The 18,901-nt window shown below is 44.5% G+C and overlaps 1 protein-coding gene across 1 annotated transcript in view; it reads left to right on the forward strand.

The window, feature by feature from the left end:
- LOC106570040 (ephrin type-A receptor 7) overlaps window positions 1-10,658 on the forward strand; it is a 170,890-nt gene extending 160,232 nt beyond the window's left edge. The window contains exons 12-17 of the mRNA XM_014141966.2: window positions 1,075-1,136; window positions 1,450-1,653; window positions 5,721-5,873; window positions 7,487-7,677; window positions 7,948-8,136; window positions 8,279-10,658. Coding sequence (XP_013997441.1) covers window positions 1,075-1,136; window positions 1,450-1,653; window positions 5,721-5,873; window positions 7,487-7,677; window positions 7,948-8,136; window positions 8,279-8,393 — 914 coding nt within the window. The 3' untranslated portion in view covers window positions 8,394-10,658. The remainder of the gene's footprint in view (window positions 1-1,074; window positions 1,137-1,449; window positions 1,654-5,720; window positions 5,874-7,486; window positions 7,678-7,947; window positions 8,137-8,278) is intronic.
- Window positions 10,659-18,901: the final 8,243 nt, after the last annotated feature.

Genomic DNA, 18,901 nt, shown 5'->3' on the forward strand with positions numbered 1-18,901 from the left:
TAGGGGAGTGGTGTAGGGTACCGGGTAGTGTGTGCTAGTGTAGTATGTTGGAGGGGAGGGTTGGATCAGCAGGATAGTTGGTCTGGTAGAAAAGAAGAGGTAGCTAGTCTTGTAGTGAAGCGTGATAGAGTAGTCAGCCAGAGTAATGATAGTGATTTAGTGAAGCGGTAGTGCTGTATGTTAGTGTTGCATGATAACGTGGACGTATGATGTGGTAGACCAGAGTGATGGGGTAATGTTTTAGTCCTGTCTGTCTGTTTGGGATAGAGGGTGCCTGAGGGAGGCTGATAGTGTGCATTTATAAGGCACTTAGATCACAGCCAGCAAGATGTGTGTGTGTGTGTGTGTGTGTGTGTGTGTGTGTGTGTGTGTGTGTGTGTGTGTGTGTGTGTGTGTGTGTGTGTGTGTGTGTGTGTGTGTGTGTGTGTGTGTGTGTGTGTGTGTGTGTGTGTGTGTGCTTGGTTTCCATGTTACTCTGCTCCATCTCTGTCTGACGCACACACACACACACACACACACACTACCTGGTCGCTAAGGGAGTCACTGCTTCCTGTCTTTCTAATGGAGTGGCATCCTTTTCTCCTCAGCTGGCTGCTCTCTCTCTCTCTCCCTCACCGTCTCTCCCTCCTTATCCCAGCGCTCTTTCTGTCCCCTCTTCTTCTAATTTTTGTGTGTTCTTTCCCCTCTCCCGTTCCCTCATTCCTACCCCAGTGCCTACTCCTACTGTCCTCTCTTTTTCCCCCTCTCAGGTTTCGGTCTTCTCTCCCTTCACTGTTTTGATACACTCTGGCCACCTGCGCTCAGCGAGTGTGAGAAGTGTGTGTGGTCACTAAACCTGGTGTGAATAAGAGAGAGCAGCACACAAGCCATCTTGCTCCTCTCCAGCTTAGTAGGTGAAGAATGGCAGTGCATAACCACTGCTGTCCCCAAGCCAGCTGGACTATAATAATAACAACGTGTGTGTGTGTGTGTGTGTGTGTGTGTGTGTGTGTGTGTGTGTGTGTGTGTGTGTGTGTGTGTGTGTGTGTGTGTGTGTGTGTGTGTGTGTGTGTGTGTGTGTGTGTGTGTGTGTAGGTAACACCATGATGATTGTGTTGGAGAGCATGTCCAACGGGCCCCTGGACTCCTTCCTCAGGGTAAGAGTGTGTGCATACTGTGTCTTTGTGTGCTCTTGTAACAGTGTTTACCTCAGCATGACTCCTGGTGTAGTTTCCAAACGTTACGTAAGATGGTTGGTATAAAATAAATCCCGGGGCATATTGTGTATCCTTATAAGCCACATAACTAACCATCATGTTAATCCTTCATAATGGAGTTTGTTCTCCGTTGGAACTGCAATGTATTATATTGCATCTCTATGGTCCTTAACCCACTATCGACCCCCCCCCCCTCCCTCCCTCCCTCCCCTCCCTCCCTCCCTCCCCTCCTCACCCTCCTCCCCCTCTCTAGAAGCACGAGGGCCAGCTCTCCGTGCTCCAGTTGATGGACATGCTGGGGAGCGTGGCCTCTGGGATGAAGTACCTGACAGAGATGGGCTTCGTCCACCGCCGACTGGCCGCCCACAAGGTGCTGGTCAACGCCAGCCTGGGCTGCAAGGTGTCTGGCTTCAGACCCCTCCAAGAGGACAAGATGGAGGCCATCTACAGCGCAATGGTGAGAATACTGACTGATATTCTATTACTAGTAAAAAGTATATTACTACATATATGTATATTTTTAACTAGTACTATATATTACAATTATTTTATTTTTTTATATTATATTACTACCTATAGTCTTTACTCTTTACCCATAGAGGCCATCTACACCACGCTGGTGAGACTACTCACTGATATGTACTGTTATTTACATTGTTGAAAACCATATTGTTTACTACCGTGTTTAGTCTTTACCCATATAGACCACACTGGTGAGAGAACAGGCTGATATCTTCTCCTGTTAAATATATTACTCCTAATAAATCTAAAAACCCCATCTTATAAAAAAAAAAATGCTATAAAAATCATAGGTTCAAATGACATTGACATCTTTAAAGAAGCCCATTTTGTATTTCCCCGTTGTGTTGGATCTGATGTGCAGTGTGTGTGCAGTGCAGACTTTGATTTAAAATACTTTCTATAATGAATCAGTGTTTCCCTGTGGTTTCTCCTTCTCGCTCTCTTTGTCCGACTCCCTTTTTTCACTCTCTTTTGGTCGACAAGATTAGATTTAAATGAGGCAGTGTATAGGATACATTTTATTTGACTGTAATTTACATGACGATTTGAGAGCAACTGCGTTTCAAACGATGCGACAACAGAAACCAGAGCTATTCTGGAGTAGCGATGAAGTAAAACTTGAATGGCTATTCAGAAAATAAGTTTTCCTTGTGGCACAGTTGTATTTCCAAAGCGTGGAAGTCGCGACGAGATAAGTTGTATAACTGAACGGTTTTCGTTTCTTGTGTTTCAATTGTATTCATTTCAGTAGGAATGACTACTCTACTCTCGTACTGGTTGCCCATGTCCCTAAATGACTACCGACCTGTAGCACTCACGTCTGTAGCCATGAAGTGCTTTGAAAGGCTGGTCATGGCTCACATCAACACCATCATCCCAGAAACCCTAGACCCACTCCAATTTGCATACCGCTCTAACAGATCCACAGATGATGCAAACTGTATTGCACTCCACACTGCCCTTTCCCACCTGGACAAAAGGAACACCTATGTGAAAATGATATTCATTGACTACAGCTCAGCGTTCAACACCATAGTACCCTCAAAGCTCATCACTAAGCTAAGGATCCTGGGACTAAACACCTCCCTCTGCAACTGGATCCTGGACTTCCTGACGGGCCGCCCCCTTGTGGCAACACATCTGCCACGCTGATCGTCAACACAGGGGTCCCTCAGGGGTGCGTGCTCAGTCCCCTCCTGTACTTCCTGTTCACTCATGACTGCATGGCCAGGCACGACTCCAACACCATCATTAAGTTTGCAGACGACACAACAGTGGTAGGCCTGATCACCGACAACGACGAGACAGCCTATAGGGAGGAGGTCAGAGACCTGGCCGGGTGGTGCCAGAATAACAACCTATCCCTCAACGTAACCAAGACTAAGGAGATGATTGTGGACTACAGGAAAAGGAGGACTGAGCACGCCCCCATTCTCAACGATGGGGCTGTAGTGGAGCAGGTTGAGAGCTTCAAGTTCCTTGGTGTCCACATCAACAACAAACTAGAATGGTCCATACACACCAAGAAAGTTGTGAAGAGGGCACGACAAAGCCTATTCCCCCTCAGGAAACTAAAAAGATTTGTCATGGGTCCTCAGGCATGGGTCCTCCTTCTACAGCTGCAACATCGAGAGCATCCTGACTGGTTGCATCACTACCTGGTACGGCAACTGCTCGGCCTCCGACCGCAAGGCACTGCAGAGGATAGTGTGTACAGCCCAGTACATCACTGGGGCTAAGCTGCCTGCCATCCAGGACCTCTACACCAGGCGGTGTCAGAGGAAGGCCTTAACATTTTTCAAAGACTCCAGCCACCCCAGTCATAGACTGTTCTCTCTGTACCGGAACACCAAGTCTAGGACCAAAAGGCTTCTCAACAGCTTTTACCCCCAAGCCATAAGACTCCTGAACAGCTAATCAAATGGCTACCCGGACTATGCTCCCCCCGCCAGCCCCTTTTTTACGCTGCTGCTACTCTCTGTTTATCATCTATGCATAGTCACTTTAATTAATCCTACATGTACATACTACCTCAAATAGCACGACTAACCGGTGCACCCGCACGTTGACTCTGTACCGGTACCACCTGTATAATGCCTCGCTACTGTTATTTTTTACTGTTTTTATTTATTTTTATTTACTTATCTATTGTTTACCTAATACCTATTTTTTACTTAAAGACCTTAACAAACAGTGCCGTTTTTAAGTAAGCATTTCACTGTAAGTTCTACACCTGTTGTATTCGGCACACGTACTACTATGGCTGACCCTGTAAAACAACATTTCACTGCACCCTATCTGGTGTATGTGACAATAAAACATCCACTGTACCAGTCAAAAGTTTGGACACGCCTACTCATTCAAGGGTTTTTCTTTAGTTTTACTATTTTCTACAATGTAGAATAATAGTGAAGACATCAAAACTATGAAATAACACATATGAAATCATGTAGTAACCCAAAAAGTTTTAAACAAATCAAAGTCTATTTTATATTTCAGATTCTTCAAAGTATCCACCCTTTGCCTTGATGAAAGCTTTGCACACTCAAGGCATTCTCTCAACCATCTTCACCAGGAATGCTTTTCCAACAGTCTTGAAGGAGTACATGAGAACCACACATGCAGAGAGCATCCGTTCACATACTCTGCGTCTCACAAAGACACGGTGGTTGGAACAAAAAAAATCTCAAATTTGGACTCATCAGACCAAAGGACAGATTTCCATCGGTCTAATGTCCATTGCTCGTGTTTCTTGGTCCAAGCAAGTCTCTTCTTATTGGTGTCCTTTAGTATTTTTTTTTTTTTTTAGCAATTCGACCATGAAGGCCTGATTGACGCAGTCTTCTCTAAACAGTTGGTGTTGAGATGTGTTTGTTACTTGAACTCTGAAGGAGTTAACACTGCTGCACAGTATAAATTCATTAGAGGTAACTCTGGGTCCTCCTTTCCTGTGGCGGTCCTCATGAGAGCCAGTTTCATCATAGCGCTTGATGGTTTTTGCGACTGCACCTGAAGAAACTTTTAAAGTACGTGACATTTTCCGGATTGACTGACCTTCATGTCTTCAAGTAATGATGGACTGTCGTTTTCTCTTTGCATATTTTTTTTAACTAATTGACTTATTTAACCTTTATTTAACTAGGTAAGTCAGTTAAGAACAAATTGTTATTTACATTTGAGCTGTTCTTGCCATAATATGGACTTGGTCTTTTACCAAATAGGGCTATCTTCTGTATACCACCCCTACCTTGTCACAACACAACTGATTGGCTCAAACTCATTAAGAAGGAAAGAAATTCTACAAATTAACTTTTAACAAGGCACACCTGTTAATTGAAATGCATTCCAGGTGACTACCTCATGCAGCTGGTTGAGAGAATGCCAAGAGTTTGCAAAGCTGTCATCAAGGCAAAGGGTGGTTACTTTAATTAATCTAATATATAAAATATATGTTTTGTTTAACACTTTATTGGTTACTACATGATTCCATATGTGTTATTTCATAGTTTTGATGTCTTCACTATTATTCTACAATGTAGAAAATCGTAAAAATAAAGAAAAACCCTGGAATAAGTAGGTGTGTCCAAACTTTGACTCGTACTTTACATGTTTGCATATCTAAGTATGATCATTTTATTTGTATACAACAAATACAGTGTCTTATCAGCCCATGTGGGCTGGGCATCATGATGCATGACACAGTTATCAAATAAATAAATAGCAAATATATGATAATCATAGTGTAGTAGGATGTTTAAATGTAGATTCTAACATAGGCTACATGAAACGTACTCATACAAGATGTCCAGTGTCAAGCTGAGTGTGGAGTTGAACATGTGAATTGAAAATCTCTCTCTCTGTTTCGGACTCTCTCTCTCTCTCTCTCTCTCTCTCTCTCTCTCTCTCTCTCTCTCTCTCTCTCTCTCTCTCTCTCTCTCTCTCTCTCTCTCTCTCTCTCTCTCTCTCTCTCTCTCTCTCTCTCTCTCTCTCTCTCTCTCTCAGCATGCGGGGAAGAGTGTGGTGTTGTGGACAGCCCCAGAGGCCATCCAGTACCACCGCTACAGCTCAGCGTCTGACGTCTGGAGCTTTGGCATCGTCATGTGGGAGGTCATGTCCTACGGAGAGAGACCCTACTGGGACATGGGCAACCAGGACGTGAGTCGAGTGACTGGCTCTCTCTCTCTATATACTCCACCTTCTCCTCTCTAGTCTCTTTATCCATCTCATCTCTGTAACTTTTCTCTCTCTCGGTTGCTCGCGCTCTCTCTCTTTCTCTCTGTCTCTCTCTCATTCCCTTTGCGGTTTATCCACATGTGCATCTCTGTCCCCTCCCTCACCCCATTCCCTATGCTGTTTCCTTCTCTACCTATTCATCTTTCTCCTATACGTTCTCTTCTCTTGTGCTAGCTCTCTCTCTCTCCCCCCGTCTTCTCTGTCCCCTCTAAAACGGTGCGAACTTTTTGACTTGGGCTAGCTCAGATCTTATTAGAGGGAAAGCCACGGGTGCTTCTCTAAAAGTCTCTTTGGGCTCTAAGTCCCCGGCATAAGTCCTCTCCGTGACCAATCCTGTTTCTCTTAAGGACACCATGTCGCTTTTTGGTGGCGGTCCCAAAGTGCCACCACGATCCCCGCTCTTAGAGGAAGCCTAAAATCCCGGAAGGAAGCGGCACTCTCTTTTAAGGAAATGTGGAATATAGCTATTTTAGGAGGGTGAGAAGATTTGTCCAATCGCTAGGATCCTGCCGCCACCAGTTTGTGTCGATGAGGGCGTGTGTTTTGGTTCCCTTCTCCCCTCCCTCTCAATTTTTCAGAGGGATCGCTTTTCTTTTTTGCTTTTGAAGAAAACCCCAAACTTCAGAAGAGTGCAGAAAGTGTTGCGTAAGACTTTGTTGAAGAGAAAAGTGAGAGTGCCTTTGATCCGAAGTGCCTTTGATCCAAGGCCGCATCATGAATGGCATTCAAAGGTATTAGAGTAGATAGAGGGTTAATCAGAGTTCCCAAAGTTCACACTTAAGCCAACAGCTTGTTCATGCTAATACGCTGTCTAAATCGTTCCACTAATCCGAACCAAAAAAAAACGACAAAATAGACGACCATGAAATGTTGAAATTAATTACTATGAACCCTCCCTCAGCTTGGACATGAACCAGGACGGTGAATTACTAGCTTACTCATTCAATATCCAGACTTTGTGTCTACCTCTATGTTCACAGTACTAAACTCTCCAAAAGAAATGGCAAAGGCCAAGCTGGCTGAGCCCTTGAGATATTAATGCATTAAACAAATACATAATATCACCATTATCTCACCCAGCCCACACGCTGCCCTAACATGCCCTTTGCTTTTTAGCTCTGATTAAATGGAAAATGTCCGCCAATGAAGAAACACTTTATGAACACTGTTTGGTTAAATCGGAGGTCAGGACAGAACTGAAGAGGACAGTGTTTTTAGTGAATGTGGAACATTTTCAACGTTCTTTTTTCTTCTAATAGCTTTTTCTAGGGAGCACATTGTTAGAAAACGGTGATTTAAAGGGGGAGAATATATTTTTTGAAGTGTTGTATTTCGAAGTCTTTATGGGGATAAATCTGTTTGATGGATTAGCTCTTTTGGAAGAACCTTGGATAAAGAGATTGTTTGGGTGTCGTTTTGTTCTCGGAGATCTCCTGAAGCCACTTTAGACTGAGATGGAGTCATCGTTCACTATCAACATTTCTCCCTGTAAGTTAACACGCCTTTCTCTCCCGCCATCTCTCGTCTCGTCCTAGGTGATCAAAGCGATAGAGGATGGCTTCCGCCTGCCTGCCCCTATGAACTGTCCACCCCACCTCCACCAGCTGATGTTGGACTGTTGGCAGAAGGAGAGGACCGAGAGACCCACCTTCAGCCAGATCCACTCAGCTCTCAGCAAGAGCATCCGCAGCCCTGACGGCATCGGCTCCTCCACTCTGGCACGCAGGTAGGACATAGGCCCCTGCAAACCATGCTTAACACGGGCTAAACAAGGGTTGATATACAGGCTAACAGGTAACAGACTTTGCTAGCCAACATGGGCTGGCATCGGTATGGTTTGTTTATGTCGTCCAAGCAGGTCTCCCACTTCCCACTCAGTTTTGATATCAGACTCGAAATACTACCACTTATGGTAACAATAGACTCATGCATCCCTTCCTGAAATCTATCTCTCGCTCTCTCCCTGATCTCTCTCTCTCTCTTCTTCTATCCGTAGAACCCTCCCTCAGCTAGGAACCCTCCCTCTGGGCTCCTCCATCTCCCTGGCAGAGCGGACTCTTCCTTCGTTCCCCTCGTTTAACTCGGTAGGGGAGTGGTTGGATGCGGTGGACATGGGGCGCTACAAGGACAACTTCACCGCGGCAGGATACTGCTACCTGGAGTCTGTGGCCCGTATGACAGTCCAGTAAGTGGCTCTAAGTGTGTGTGTGTGTGCGGGCGGGCGAGCGAGAGAGCGTTGATGCACAAACAAGTATGTTGCTGGTGCATCAGTATCATGAGTTGGTATAGTCTAACGGATGTCTTTGTGCTGTGGTCGTTCTCCACAGAGACGTATTGAGTCTAGGCATCACCTCTCTGGAGCACCAGAAACAGATCCTGTCTGCCATCCAGACCCTTAGAGCCCAGGTCATCCAGATGCACGGCAGAGGGGTGCAGGTCTGACACACACATGTGCGGACGGACGGACAGATGGATACAAGGATTTTCACAGAGGAGAGACTCGTCTCTCATCCAGATGGACAACATGAAGTGGATGGAGAGATCGGCAGAGATATCGCCACACTGCACCCACTCACTCTTCCTCCTCTTCCTCCCTCTCTCTAAGTCCTTTGGAGCGAGGCATCTTCCAGTCTTGTGATCAACGTACTTTTGTCTGCACGCTGACCCAAATTGACTAGATGTCCACTCTGACAACTGGCCCTGGATCAGTAGTTAAAGAGACTTAAAACTACCCTGATAGAGAAGTACTGTCCATTTAAAATGTCTGGCACTGCTCTCAAAATATGGGGTAATAACATTTCCTTGATGGAGAAGAACTGTCCCATCAAGCAGAGTGATACTCTACTGAACCACTGGTCTCAGAACTGAGGTTAAAACCACCCTGGTTGAGAAGTACTGTCCATTACAGGGCTGCCCCTCTACTACTGGTCTCAGAACAGTGGGATAAGGCACTAATGGCGAAAGTTCTGTCTGTCAAACAGGGCTGAAATTGTAAAACTGGTCTCAGTTCAATGGTTAAAACATTACTGTTCCGGCCGCTGAAGTGCGATCAAGTGACTGGTTCCCACAGTGTGAGGCGGAGCCCAGGCCGTGTCAAGTCATACGTAGCCCGACCAATCACGAGGCTGGAAAAATACTTACCTTCAGAAGGAAACTATTGATTAAAAAAACGAAAACTAGAAAACTGTAAATCGAAAACAAAGGATTTCCGTGTGTTTGATTGTTCATTTCTATTTCGTCTGTTACACAATTTCTCTTTTTTAAAGTTTTTCCGTTAACCGTCTCTGCTCTGCTCTCCTGGTGTTTTCTCAGTGTGTGGAATGGCTAATGTCCCTTAGCCGGGGATGTCAGTGGTATCATGTAGCGTCTCGCTAATATATTTCTCCTGTCTAAAAAGCATTTTCACTACATGGGTATATTGCACTGTTAAGAATAAAGGTCAAGTCTCAAGCTGACGAATCGAATATTTATTCATATTTATATGCGTTTCCAGTTTACAGACTCTCACACAACCTGACGGGAAGAGGTTACGAGGGTCATACTTGATTTTTCTTTTTAAATTACTAAATAATTTGTGTAATTTTGTGTTTAAGGATGCTGCAAAGCACATGTCCTTTGGTGTCAAGCATATCCCTTCCTAGCCGTTCCGTTTGTTTTGATTACAGTGTGTATCATAAAGTTTTCTTTTTTTATAGTTAGAGGGATTCTGTTACTGAATAAAGGTGTTCTGTGCCGAAGAAGATATTATGAAGAGGACTTACACTGTAGTATGTCGACTGTTTTCTTCTCATAAACTGGGGTATTGAATCATTTTGATACAGTCAACAAATCTACAGTAGTTGATATAGGACTTATACATTTTGAGTCCGGTGTCGCTGGATGTACGGTATCGATGTGTTGCATTATATATGCAGTATTGCAGTATTTCAGAATGTCGTAGAGTGATCATTTATGTTTTTTCCCGGCCAGCAATTCAAGCTGTCATGCATAGGGCCCTGTGTTTTGGTTAATCATGTCACATGACCTGTATTTTAACTTTTTGTTTAAAGCTTTTTCGTCAAACTGTCCCCCCTTTCTTTTTATGTCAGATGGTCCAAGCACCATCCTCAGACAATTGCTTTCATTTTTGGTCTGATTCTCATTTCTGGAAAATGCCTAAAATAAAGGTTAAGTGGTTAACCAAAACACAGGGCCTTAGCTATACAACATGGTTGCACACTTTAACATATTCTAAATGTTCCTACAAATCCCACAACCCCCCACAGTGCAGTCACAAGCCACTCCCATTTGTCAGTATTATGTATTTTTCAAAACAGGTAACATTTAGTCGTAGGTAACATGTTTTGGGGCATTTTTTGATTTATCTCATACTCTTGTAGCTCGCTGCAGTGCATTCGGAAAGTATTCAGATCCCTCCACATTTTGTTACGTTACAGCCTTATTTTAAAATGGATAAAATACTTTTTTTCCCTCATCAATCTACACACAACACCCCAAAATAACAAAGCGAAAACAGTTTTTTCTTCGCAAATTTATAAAAAATGAAAAAGATACCATATTTTCATAAGTATACAGATCCTTTGCTATCAGACTTGAAATTGAGCTCAGGTGCATCCTGTTTCCACTGATCATCCTTGATGTTTCTACAACTTGATTGGGGTCCAACTGTGGTAAATTCAATTGATTGGACATGATTTGGAAAGGCACACACCTGTCTATATAAGGTCCCACAGTTGACAGTGCATGTCAGCAAAAACCGAGCCATGAGGTCGAAGGAATTGTCCATAAAGCTCCGAGACAGGATTATGTCGAGGCACAGATCTGGGGAAGGGTACCAAATAATTTCTGCAGCATTGAAGGTCCCCAAGAACACAGTGGCCTCCATCATTCTTAAATAAAAAAAGTTTTGAACCACCAAGATTCTTCCTAGAGATGGCCGCCCTGCCAAACTGAGCAATCGGGGGAGAAGGGCCTTGGTCAGGGAGATGACCAAGAACCCGATGGTCACTCTGACAGAGCTCTAGAGTTCCTCTGTGGAGATGGGAGTACCTTCCAGAAGGACAACCATCTCTGCAGCACTCCACCAATCAGTGTGTGTCCAGACGGAAGCCACTCCTCTGTAAAAGGCACATGACCGCCCACTTGGAGTTTGCCAAAAGACACCTAAAGGACTCTCAGACCACGAGAAACAAGATTCTCTGGTCTGATGAAACCAAGATTGAACTCTTTGGCCTGAATGCCAAGCATCACGTCTGGAGGAAACCAGGCACTGCTCATCACCTGGCCGATACCATCCCTACGGTGAAGCATGGTGGTGGCAGCATCATGCTGTGGTGATGTTTTTCAGCGGCAGGGACTGGGAGACTAGTCAGGATCGAGGGAAAGATTGTGATGGAGAATGTTACGTTTGTGCTTTTCTAGTAACCAATTTCTGTGTTCATGCAAGTGATTGAATGTGCCTGGGAGGAATCCTCACTATCAGTATCTGCAATTTGCTAGTACACCCAGAACCTTGTTTTGAGAATGAAAGGGATATCTCAGTTTCAAGGTCTCAGCTTGGAGAGAAGACAGGTATTTGTCTGTCACATGCATGAACCAGTATTGGTCTGTCACATGCATGAACCAAACGTTAATGATAAATTAATTATGAATGATGAATAAGCTAAATCATGCAAATGTAGCTTGTCTGAGTAGTATGAGATCTAACGGGACTGCCCCGACGGAGCTCACTTCAGACCGGTACTTTATGCATCTCGGTTTGACTGTGACCTCTCCAGCTTGCTGTTAATAAAACAATGATTCATTTAATATTGACGTTCAGTGTCCCTGTGTTGAATTTCCACGACAAGATGAATGGAGCAAAGTACAGAGAGATCCTTGTTGAAAACCTGCTCCAAGGTGCTCAGGACCTCAGACTTTGGTGAAAGTTCACCTTTCAACAGGACAATGACCCTAAGCACACACAGGAGTGGCTTCAGGACAAGTCTCAATGTCCTTGAGTGGCCCAGCCAGAGCCCCGAACTTTAGCCCGATTGAACATCTCTGGAGAGACCTGAAAATAGCTGTGCAGCGACGCTCCCCATCCAACCTGACAGAGCTTGAGAGGATCTGCAGAGAAGAATGAGAGAAACTCCCCAAATACAGGTGTGCCAAGCTTGTAGCGTCATACCCAAGAAAATTCAAGGCTGTAATCGCTGCCAAAGGTGCTTCAACAAAGTACTGAGTAAAGGGTCTGAATACTTATGTAAATGTCATATTTCCGTTGTTTATTTTTAATACATTTGCAAAAAAATCAAAACCTGTTTTTCCTTTGTCATTATGGGGTATTGTGTGTCGATTGATCAGGGGGGAAAAAAACGATTTAATCAATTTTAGAATAAGGCTGTAACATAACAAAGTTTGGAAAAAGTGAAGCGGTCTGAATACTTTCCGAATGCACTGTACACAATAAATGTTTTATTGGTTCAGTGTGGTTCATAAATGGATTCTTGTAATAGGGAGGTATCTGGTATGAAAGGACTACCAGTATATTTTCTCGTTTCTTCCCCATGTATTCTCTCTTTCTCTCTCCCCCTTTCTCTGTAGCTGTTTTGCCTCAACACCATATATAAACCCATATCATGTTCTAAAAAGATACCCCTATAGACTCACACACATATATAGAAACTGTCTCAACAGCCCTGTATACACAGACACCAAACTGGACCTTTTTACTACAGCGAATCAGTCGTTGTTGTTGTCGTCCCCCCCCCCCCCGCTCTCTCTCTGTGTTTACTCTACCATTACAAAATATGTTTACTGTAAATATGTATTTGAAAATGCAATCTATTTTTATAATTTGTTTGAAGAACAATGTGTTGAAAATATCTGCTCACTGTGTAGGGGTTTTATCGTTTGAATTTAGGGCCATTGCCAATAAACTTGGGTGTTTGGAATTTTAAAACAAAACATTTTTTTTGGTTAGTTTTTTGATGATTTTTACCTGTTTAGAAAAACAGATGGCTGTTGCAATATTGAAATGTGTTATTAAAAAATCTCCAATAAGAGCAAACATTGTCTGTGTATTTGGCTTGCTTCAGGCTCTGAGCTTGATCATCTGTTCATCCTTTCCCATGTGCAATTCTGCTTCATTCCCCTTGTGAAAAGATGCAGTAATCAGCTTACAGAAAACTCAACTCTTTCAGTTCACCTTTTGTTCTGTTCTTCTCAGCAAACATTCTGTTCACAACCTCGGACAATAACTCTCCGGATTGAGTCAAGGCCTTCATTGAGAAAGAGCCCTGGAATTGTGCTCAGATGTGAATCCCGGCCTCAATCTTGTTCTAAAGGAAGCTCCACCAAAGATGGTGGATAAATGAAGATGTCTTACTCAGGCTGTTTACGATTGACAAAATTGGTCTCAGTTCCAGTCTACTGTGACACCATTCAAGCCCCCGAGGACTGGAATTGCCCATCCATGGCTCAAGGGGTGGTTCTCCCATAGGCACCAATGCGATAGCAGCTGGGTCTGGTCTGCTTTGTTCATTGACTGTGTATGAACCAGAAACAATTAGGGAGTGGAATGTCTCACTTCTTCCTTCTCTGGCTCCACTTCAAGGGCAGAACTAATGTGATTGGTTGGATGAAAGCTATGGGCACAGCTTGAAGTGACATGTCAGTCGGTGGAGTTTACAGGTGAGTTAAACATTTTTTAAAAGGCCTTTGGGGTGGTTGCCAAGAACTCAACCAGAGAGGAAGAGGTGAGGCAAGAGGGATAACTTGGCCCAAACTCTGTCTTCTTCTTGTACGGCAGTCAATGAGTGCCGAATTTGGTTAACAAAAAATGTAATGGCTTATTTGCTACGTGTGGCTTATTTGATTGAATAGAAGTTCCGTAATTATTAGGTTGTTACAAGTGTACTGATATGTAGAACACTTGACATCAAATCAAATTTTAAAAAGACCTTGCAGTGAAATGCTTACTTACTTAGCCCTTAACCAACGATGCTTTAAGAAAAAAAAGTTTTGCAGTTCTCTACATTAGACACATCATTCAAAGCTAACAGGTCTTGTGATTTCGTTCGGAAAACACTGCCATTCCAAATGCCACACTCATTGACCGATTACCTACAACCAGTGCTGACCTGTGAAAGCACTTATAGCTAATGTCTTCACTTAGAAATCAGAGCTGGAGCACTATAAATAGGTTTCAGGTTGCCTTTCTTGGTTTGGACAACAATGGAGGCCGATTTTGGAGAGAGAGGAAGAGGAGGGAGAGTAAGAGGGGGACGAGGAGGAGGAGGGGGAGGACAAGCTTATGTTTGTCGTCTGTATATGTTTTGTCTGTTACTATTCATCCCGAAATCTGGATAAAAATACAATGTTTTGAGAAATAAATACATGTAATTTCCCCCCCCTTGCATTTCTGTTTATAGTCTAAATATATACTGAATATGCATACATACTGTATATATTTGTGCACATACATGTACGTGTGAGTGCCATGACAAACTGCTGTGGACTCCACTGCACACTGAACATGCAAAAGACACAAGATAAACTCAGCAAAAAAAGAAACATCCTCTCACTGTCAACTGCGTTTATTTTCAGCAAACTTAACATGTGTAAATATTTGTATGAACATAAGATTCAACAACTGAGACATAAACTGAACAAGTTCCACAGACATGTGACTAACAGAAATGGAATCATGTGTCCCTGAACAAAGGGGGGGGGGGGGGGGGGTCAAAATCAAAAGTAACAGTCAGTATCTGGTGTGGCCACCAGCTGCATTAAGAACTGCAGTGCATCAGGATGAGCCTGCAGGAAGGGTACCACATGAGGGAGGAGGATGTCTTCCCTGTAACGCACAGCATTGAGATTGACTGCAATGACAACAAGCTCAGTCTGATGATGCTGTGACACACCGCCCCAGACCATGACGGACCCTCCACCTCCAAATCGATCCCGCTCCGGAGTACAGGCCCCGGTGTAACGCTCATTCCTTCGACGATGAATGCAAATCCGACCATCACCCCTGGTGAGACAAAACTGTGACTCGTCAGTGACGCTGGCCCCCACTGTTCAGGAGAACTGTGGACTCTCGAACTCCGTAGCCAATGTGAGTAAGACTTTCAAGCGCGTTAACTCTCGCAAGATCCCTAGCCGCGTCCTCAGAGCATGCACAGACCAGCTGGCTGGAGCATTTACGGACATATTCTATCTCTACCTATCCCAGTCTATCCCAGTCTGTTGTCCCCACATGCTTCAAGATGTCCACCATTGTTCCTGTACCCAAATTACTCACTTCTGTCATCATGAAGTGCTTGGAGAGGCTAGTCAAGGACCATATCCACCTTACCATACACCCTAGACCTCCTACAATTTGCATACCGCCCCAACAGATCCATGAACAACGCAATCGTCATTTCACAACACACTACCCTATCCCACCTGGACAAGAGGAATACCTATGTGAGAATGCTGTACATCGACTATACAGCTAAGCTTTCAGCACCATAGTGCCCCCCAAGCTCATCACTAAGCTCTGGGCCATGGGTCTGAATTCATCCCTGTGCAACTGGGTCCTGAACTTCATGACAGGCTGACCCCAGGTGGTGAGGGCAGGCAACAACACTTCCGCCACGGTGACCTTAAACACGGGATCCCCTAGGGGTGTGTGCTTAGCCCCCTCCTGTACTCCCTGTTCACAAATGACTGCGTGGCAACACACGACTCCAACTCAATAATCAAGCGTGCTGACGACGCGACGACACCAACAACAACGAGACAGCGTACACGGAGGAGGTTAGAGCCCTGGACTACAGGAGACCGATCAGCGAGCACGCCCCATCCACATAGACAGGGCCATAGTGGGGATGGTTAAAAGCTTCAAGTTTCTCTGCACGCACATCACTGAGGACCTGAAATGCTCCCATCACATCGACACCGTGGTGTAGAAGACACAACAGTGCCTCTTAAACCTCAGGCGGCTGAAGAAATTCGGCATGGCCCCTAAAAACCTCACAAACCTCCACAGATGCACCATTGAAAACATTCTGTTGGGCTACATCACAGCCTGGTACGGCAACTGCACCGTCCTCAACCACATAGCTCTTCGGTCAGCTTAACGCACCACCAGGGGCATTCTGCCCTCAAGGACATTTGCAGCACTCTGTGTCGAAGGAAAGCCAAGAAGATTATTACGGAGCTCAGCCACCCAGGCCATGGACTGTTCACTCTGCTACTGTCTGGCAGACGATACAGGTGCATCAGAGCCATGACCTGGAGGCTTGGAAACCGCTTCTAACACCAGGCCTTCAGACTGTTGAACAGCCATCACTAGCCATCTTCCTGCCCGGTACTCTGTCCTGCACATTAGAGCCTTTTTGGCACGCATACTCCCACACACTCACTTACACAAAATGCACAGACATGCTCACACACCTTATACACATGCAGAGTCCTGCACACATATACACTCACACACACGTATTTGCCCATACTCACAAACACACGCACATACACACACAGCCAACGCTGCTGTCCCATGTAAACTCAGCATAAAAAGAAACGTCCCTTTTTCAGGACCCTGTCTTTCGAAGATAATTCGTAAAAATCCAAATAACTTCACAGATCTTCATTGTAAAGGGTTTGAACACTGTTTCCCATGCTTGTTCAATGAACCATAAACAATTAATGAACGTGCACCTGTGGAACGGTCATTAAGACACTAACAGCTTACAGACGGTAGGCAATTAAGGTCACAGTTATGAAAACTTAGGACACTAAAGAGGCCTTTCTACTGACTCTGAAAAACACCAAAAGAAAGATGCCCAGGGTCCCAGCTCATCTGCGTGAACGTGCCTTAGGCATGCTGCAAGGAGGCATGAGGACTGCAGATGTGGCCAGGGCAATAGATTGCAAGGTCTGTACTGTGAGACGCCTAAGACAGCGCTACAGGGAGACAGGACGGACAGCTGGTCGTCCTCGCAGTGGCAGACCACGTGTAACAACATCTGCACAGGATCGGTACATCTGAACATCACACCTGCGGGACAGGTACAGGATGGCAACAACAACTGCCCGACTTACCTCCAGGGAGAAAAGACTGAACTATCCTCCTGTATCTCCAGGGAGAAAAGACAACCATCCTGCTGTACCTCCAGGGAGAAAAGACTGAACTGTCCACCTGTATCTCCAGGGAGAAAAGACTGAACTATCCTCCTGTATCTCCAGGGAGAAAAGACTGAACTATCCTCCTGTATCTCCAGGGAGAAAAGAGCAAAAACTTCACTTATTCCTAGAACACTCTATTCCTTTCACATCTCTTCTACATTTTGCACAGGTACAGCGAATAACCAACACGCATTATGGCCTGTAGTGCCTTGATATGATTATGAAGCCCTCCTCATTCACTCACTTTTCCTGATGGAAGAGACACCGTTCTCATCAAAACCTCTCTCTCTCTCTCTCTCTCTCACACACACACACACACACACACACACACACACACACACACACACACACACACACACACACACACACACACACACACACACACACACACACACACACACACACACACACACACACACACACACACACACACACACACACACACACACACACACACACACACACACACACACACACACACACACACATATATCCCTCCCCAGTGTAACCCCTCCTGCCTCTTTATCCAATTAGAGGGCACAAGTTCAGTCCTACTAAATCACAACTTTCCAGTGAGCTCAGATTAAACTCTGTGTGACCGCCATGTGGCTTGGGAGCTCCCTCTCTCTCTCCTTGTATTACAGTTATCACTCACTCACTCTCTGTCTATCTGTCTGTCATTTGGTCAGTCAGTCAGTGTCTTTTCTTGGATCTATGCTTGTGTAGTAATTGCTTTGTTTTACTCCCTACACTCATCTCAGTCAATATCTCCATGTCTTTGGCTCCATGCTTTATCTCTCCCTTCCTCATTCCATCCCTCTCTCCCAGTGCCAGGAAACAACCACAGAGCCAACAATCCTTTCATTCTCTCTACTCTATATTTACTTCCTCGTCATTGGGTGATCTTTCCTCTCATCCTGACAGATATGGGATTCAAAGAAGGGCCATCCTACAGTGTTTTTGTGCTCAATCTCACTCAGTGAAACAGCAGTGGAGAATTACATTAAACTGACATGTGTCATTTGACCCTTTGGTCAGAGAGGGTATTTGTTTGATTGACAGGAGGGAGTTGTGGCTGGGCTTGAAACACCATAGATGATAGAACACTAAGATGTTGTTAAGAAAGGTGTTATATAGCAGTCTGACACTGCCTCTTGGTGGTGGAATTGTGTATTACTCACATTGCAAACATATTTTCTGCATGCCCTGTACAGTACCTTTGGAAAGACCCCTTGACTTTTTCCACATTTTGTTACGTTCCTTCCTTATTCTAAAATGGATTGAATAAAATAAGTCCTCATGTACACATAATGACAAAACAAAAACAGGTATTTTGACATTTTTGCAAATTTGTTAAAAATAAAAAACAGAAATACCTTATTTACCTAAGTATTCAGACCCTTTCCTATGAGACCTGAAATTGAGCTCAGGTGCATCCTGTTTCCATTGACCATACTTGAGATGTTTCTGCAACTTGATTGGTGTCCACATGTGGTAAATTCAATTGATTGGACATGATTTGGAAAGGCACACACCTGTCTATATAAGGTCCCACAGTTGACAGTGTATGTCACAGCAAAAACCAAACTATGAGGTCGAAGGAATTGTCCGTAGAGCTCCGAGACAGGATTGTGTCAAGGCACAGATCTGGGGAAGGGTACCAAAAAATGTCTGCAGCATTCAAGGTCCCCAAGACCACAGTGGCCTTCATCGTTCCTAAATGGAGGAAGTTTGGAACCAGCAAGACTCTTCCTAGAGATGGCCTGAGCAATCGGAGAAGAAGGGCCTTGGCC

Source organism: Salmo salar, chromosome ssa14 (assembly GCF_905237065.1).
Source record: "Salmo salar chromosome ssa14, Ssal_v3.1, whole genome shotgun sequence".
In the NCBI taxonomy this organism is placed as follows: Eukaryota; Metazoa; Chordata; class Actinopteri; order Salmoniformes; family Salmonidae; genus Salmo; species Salmo salar.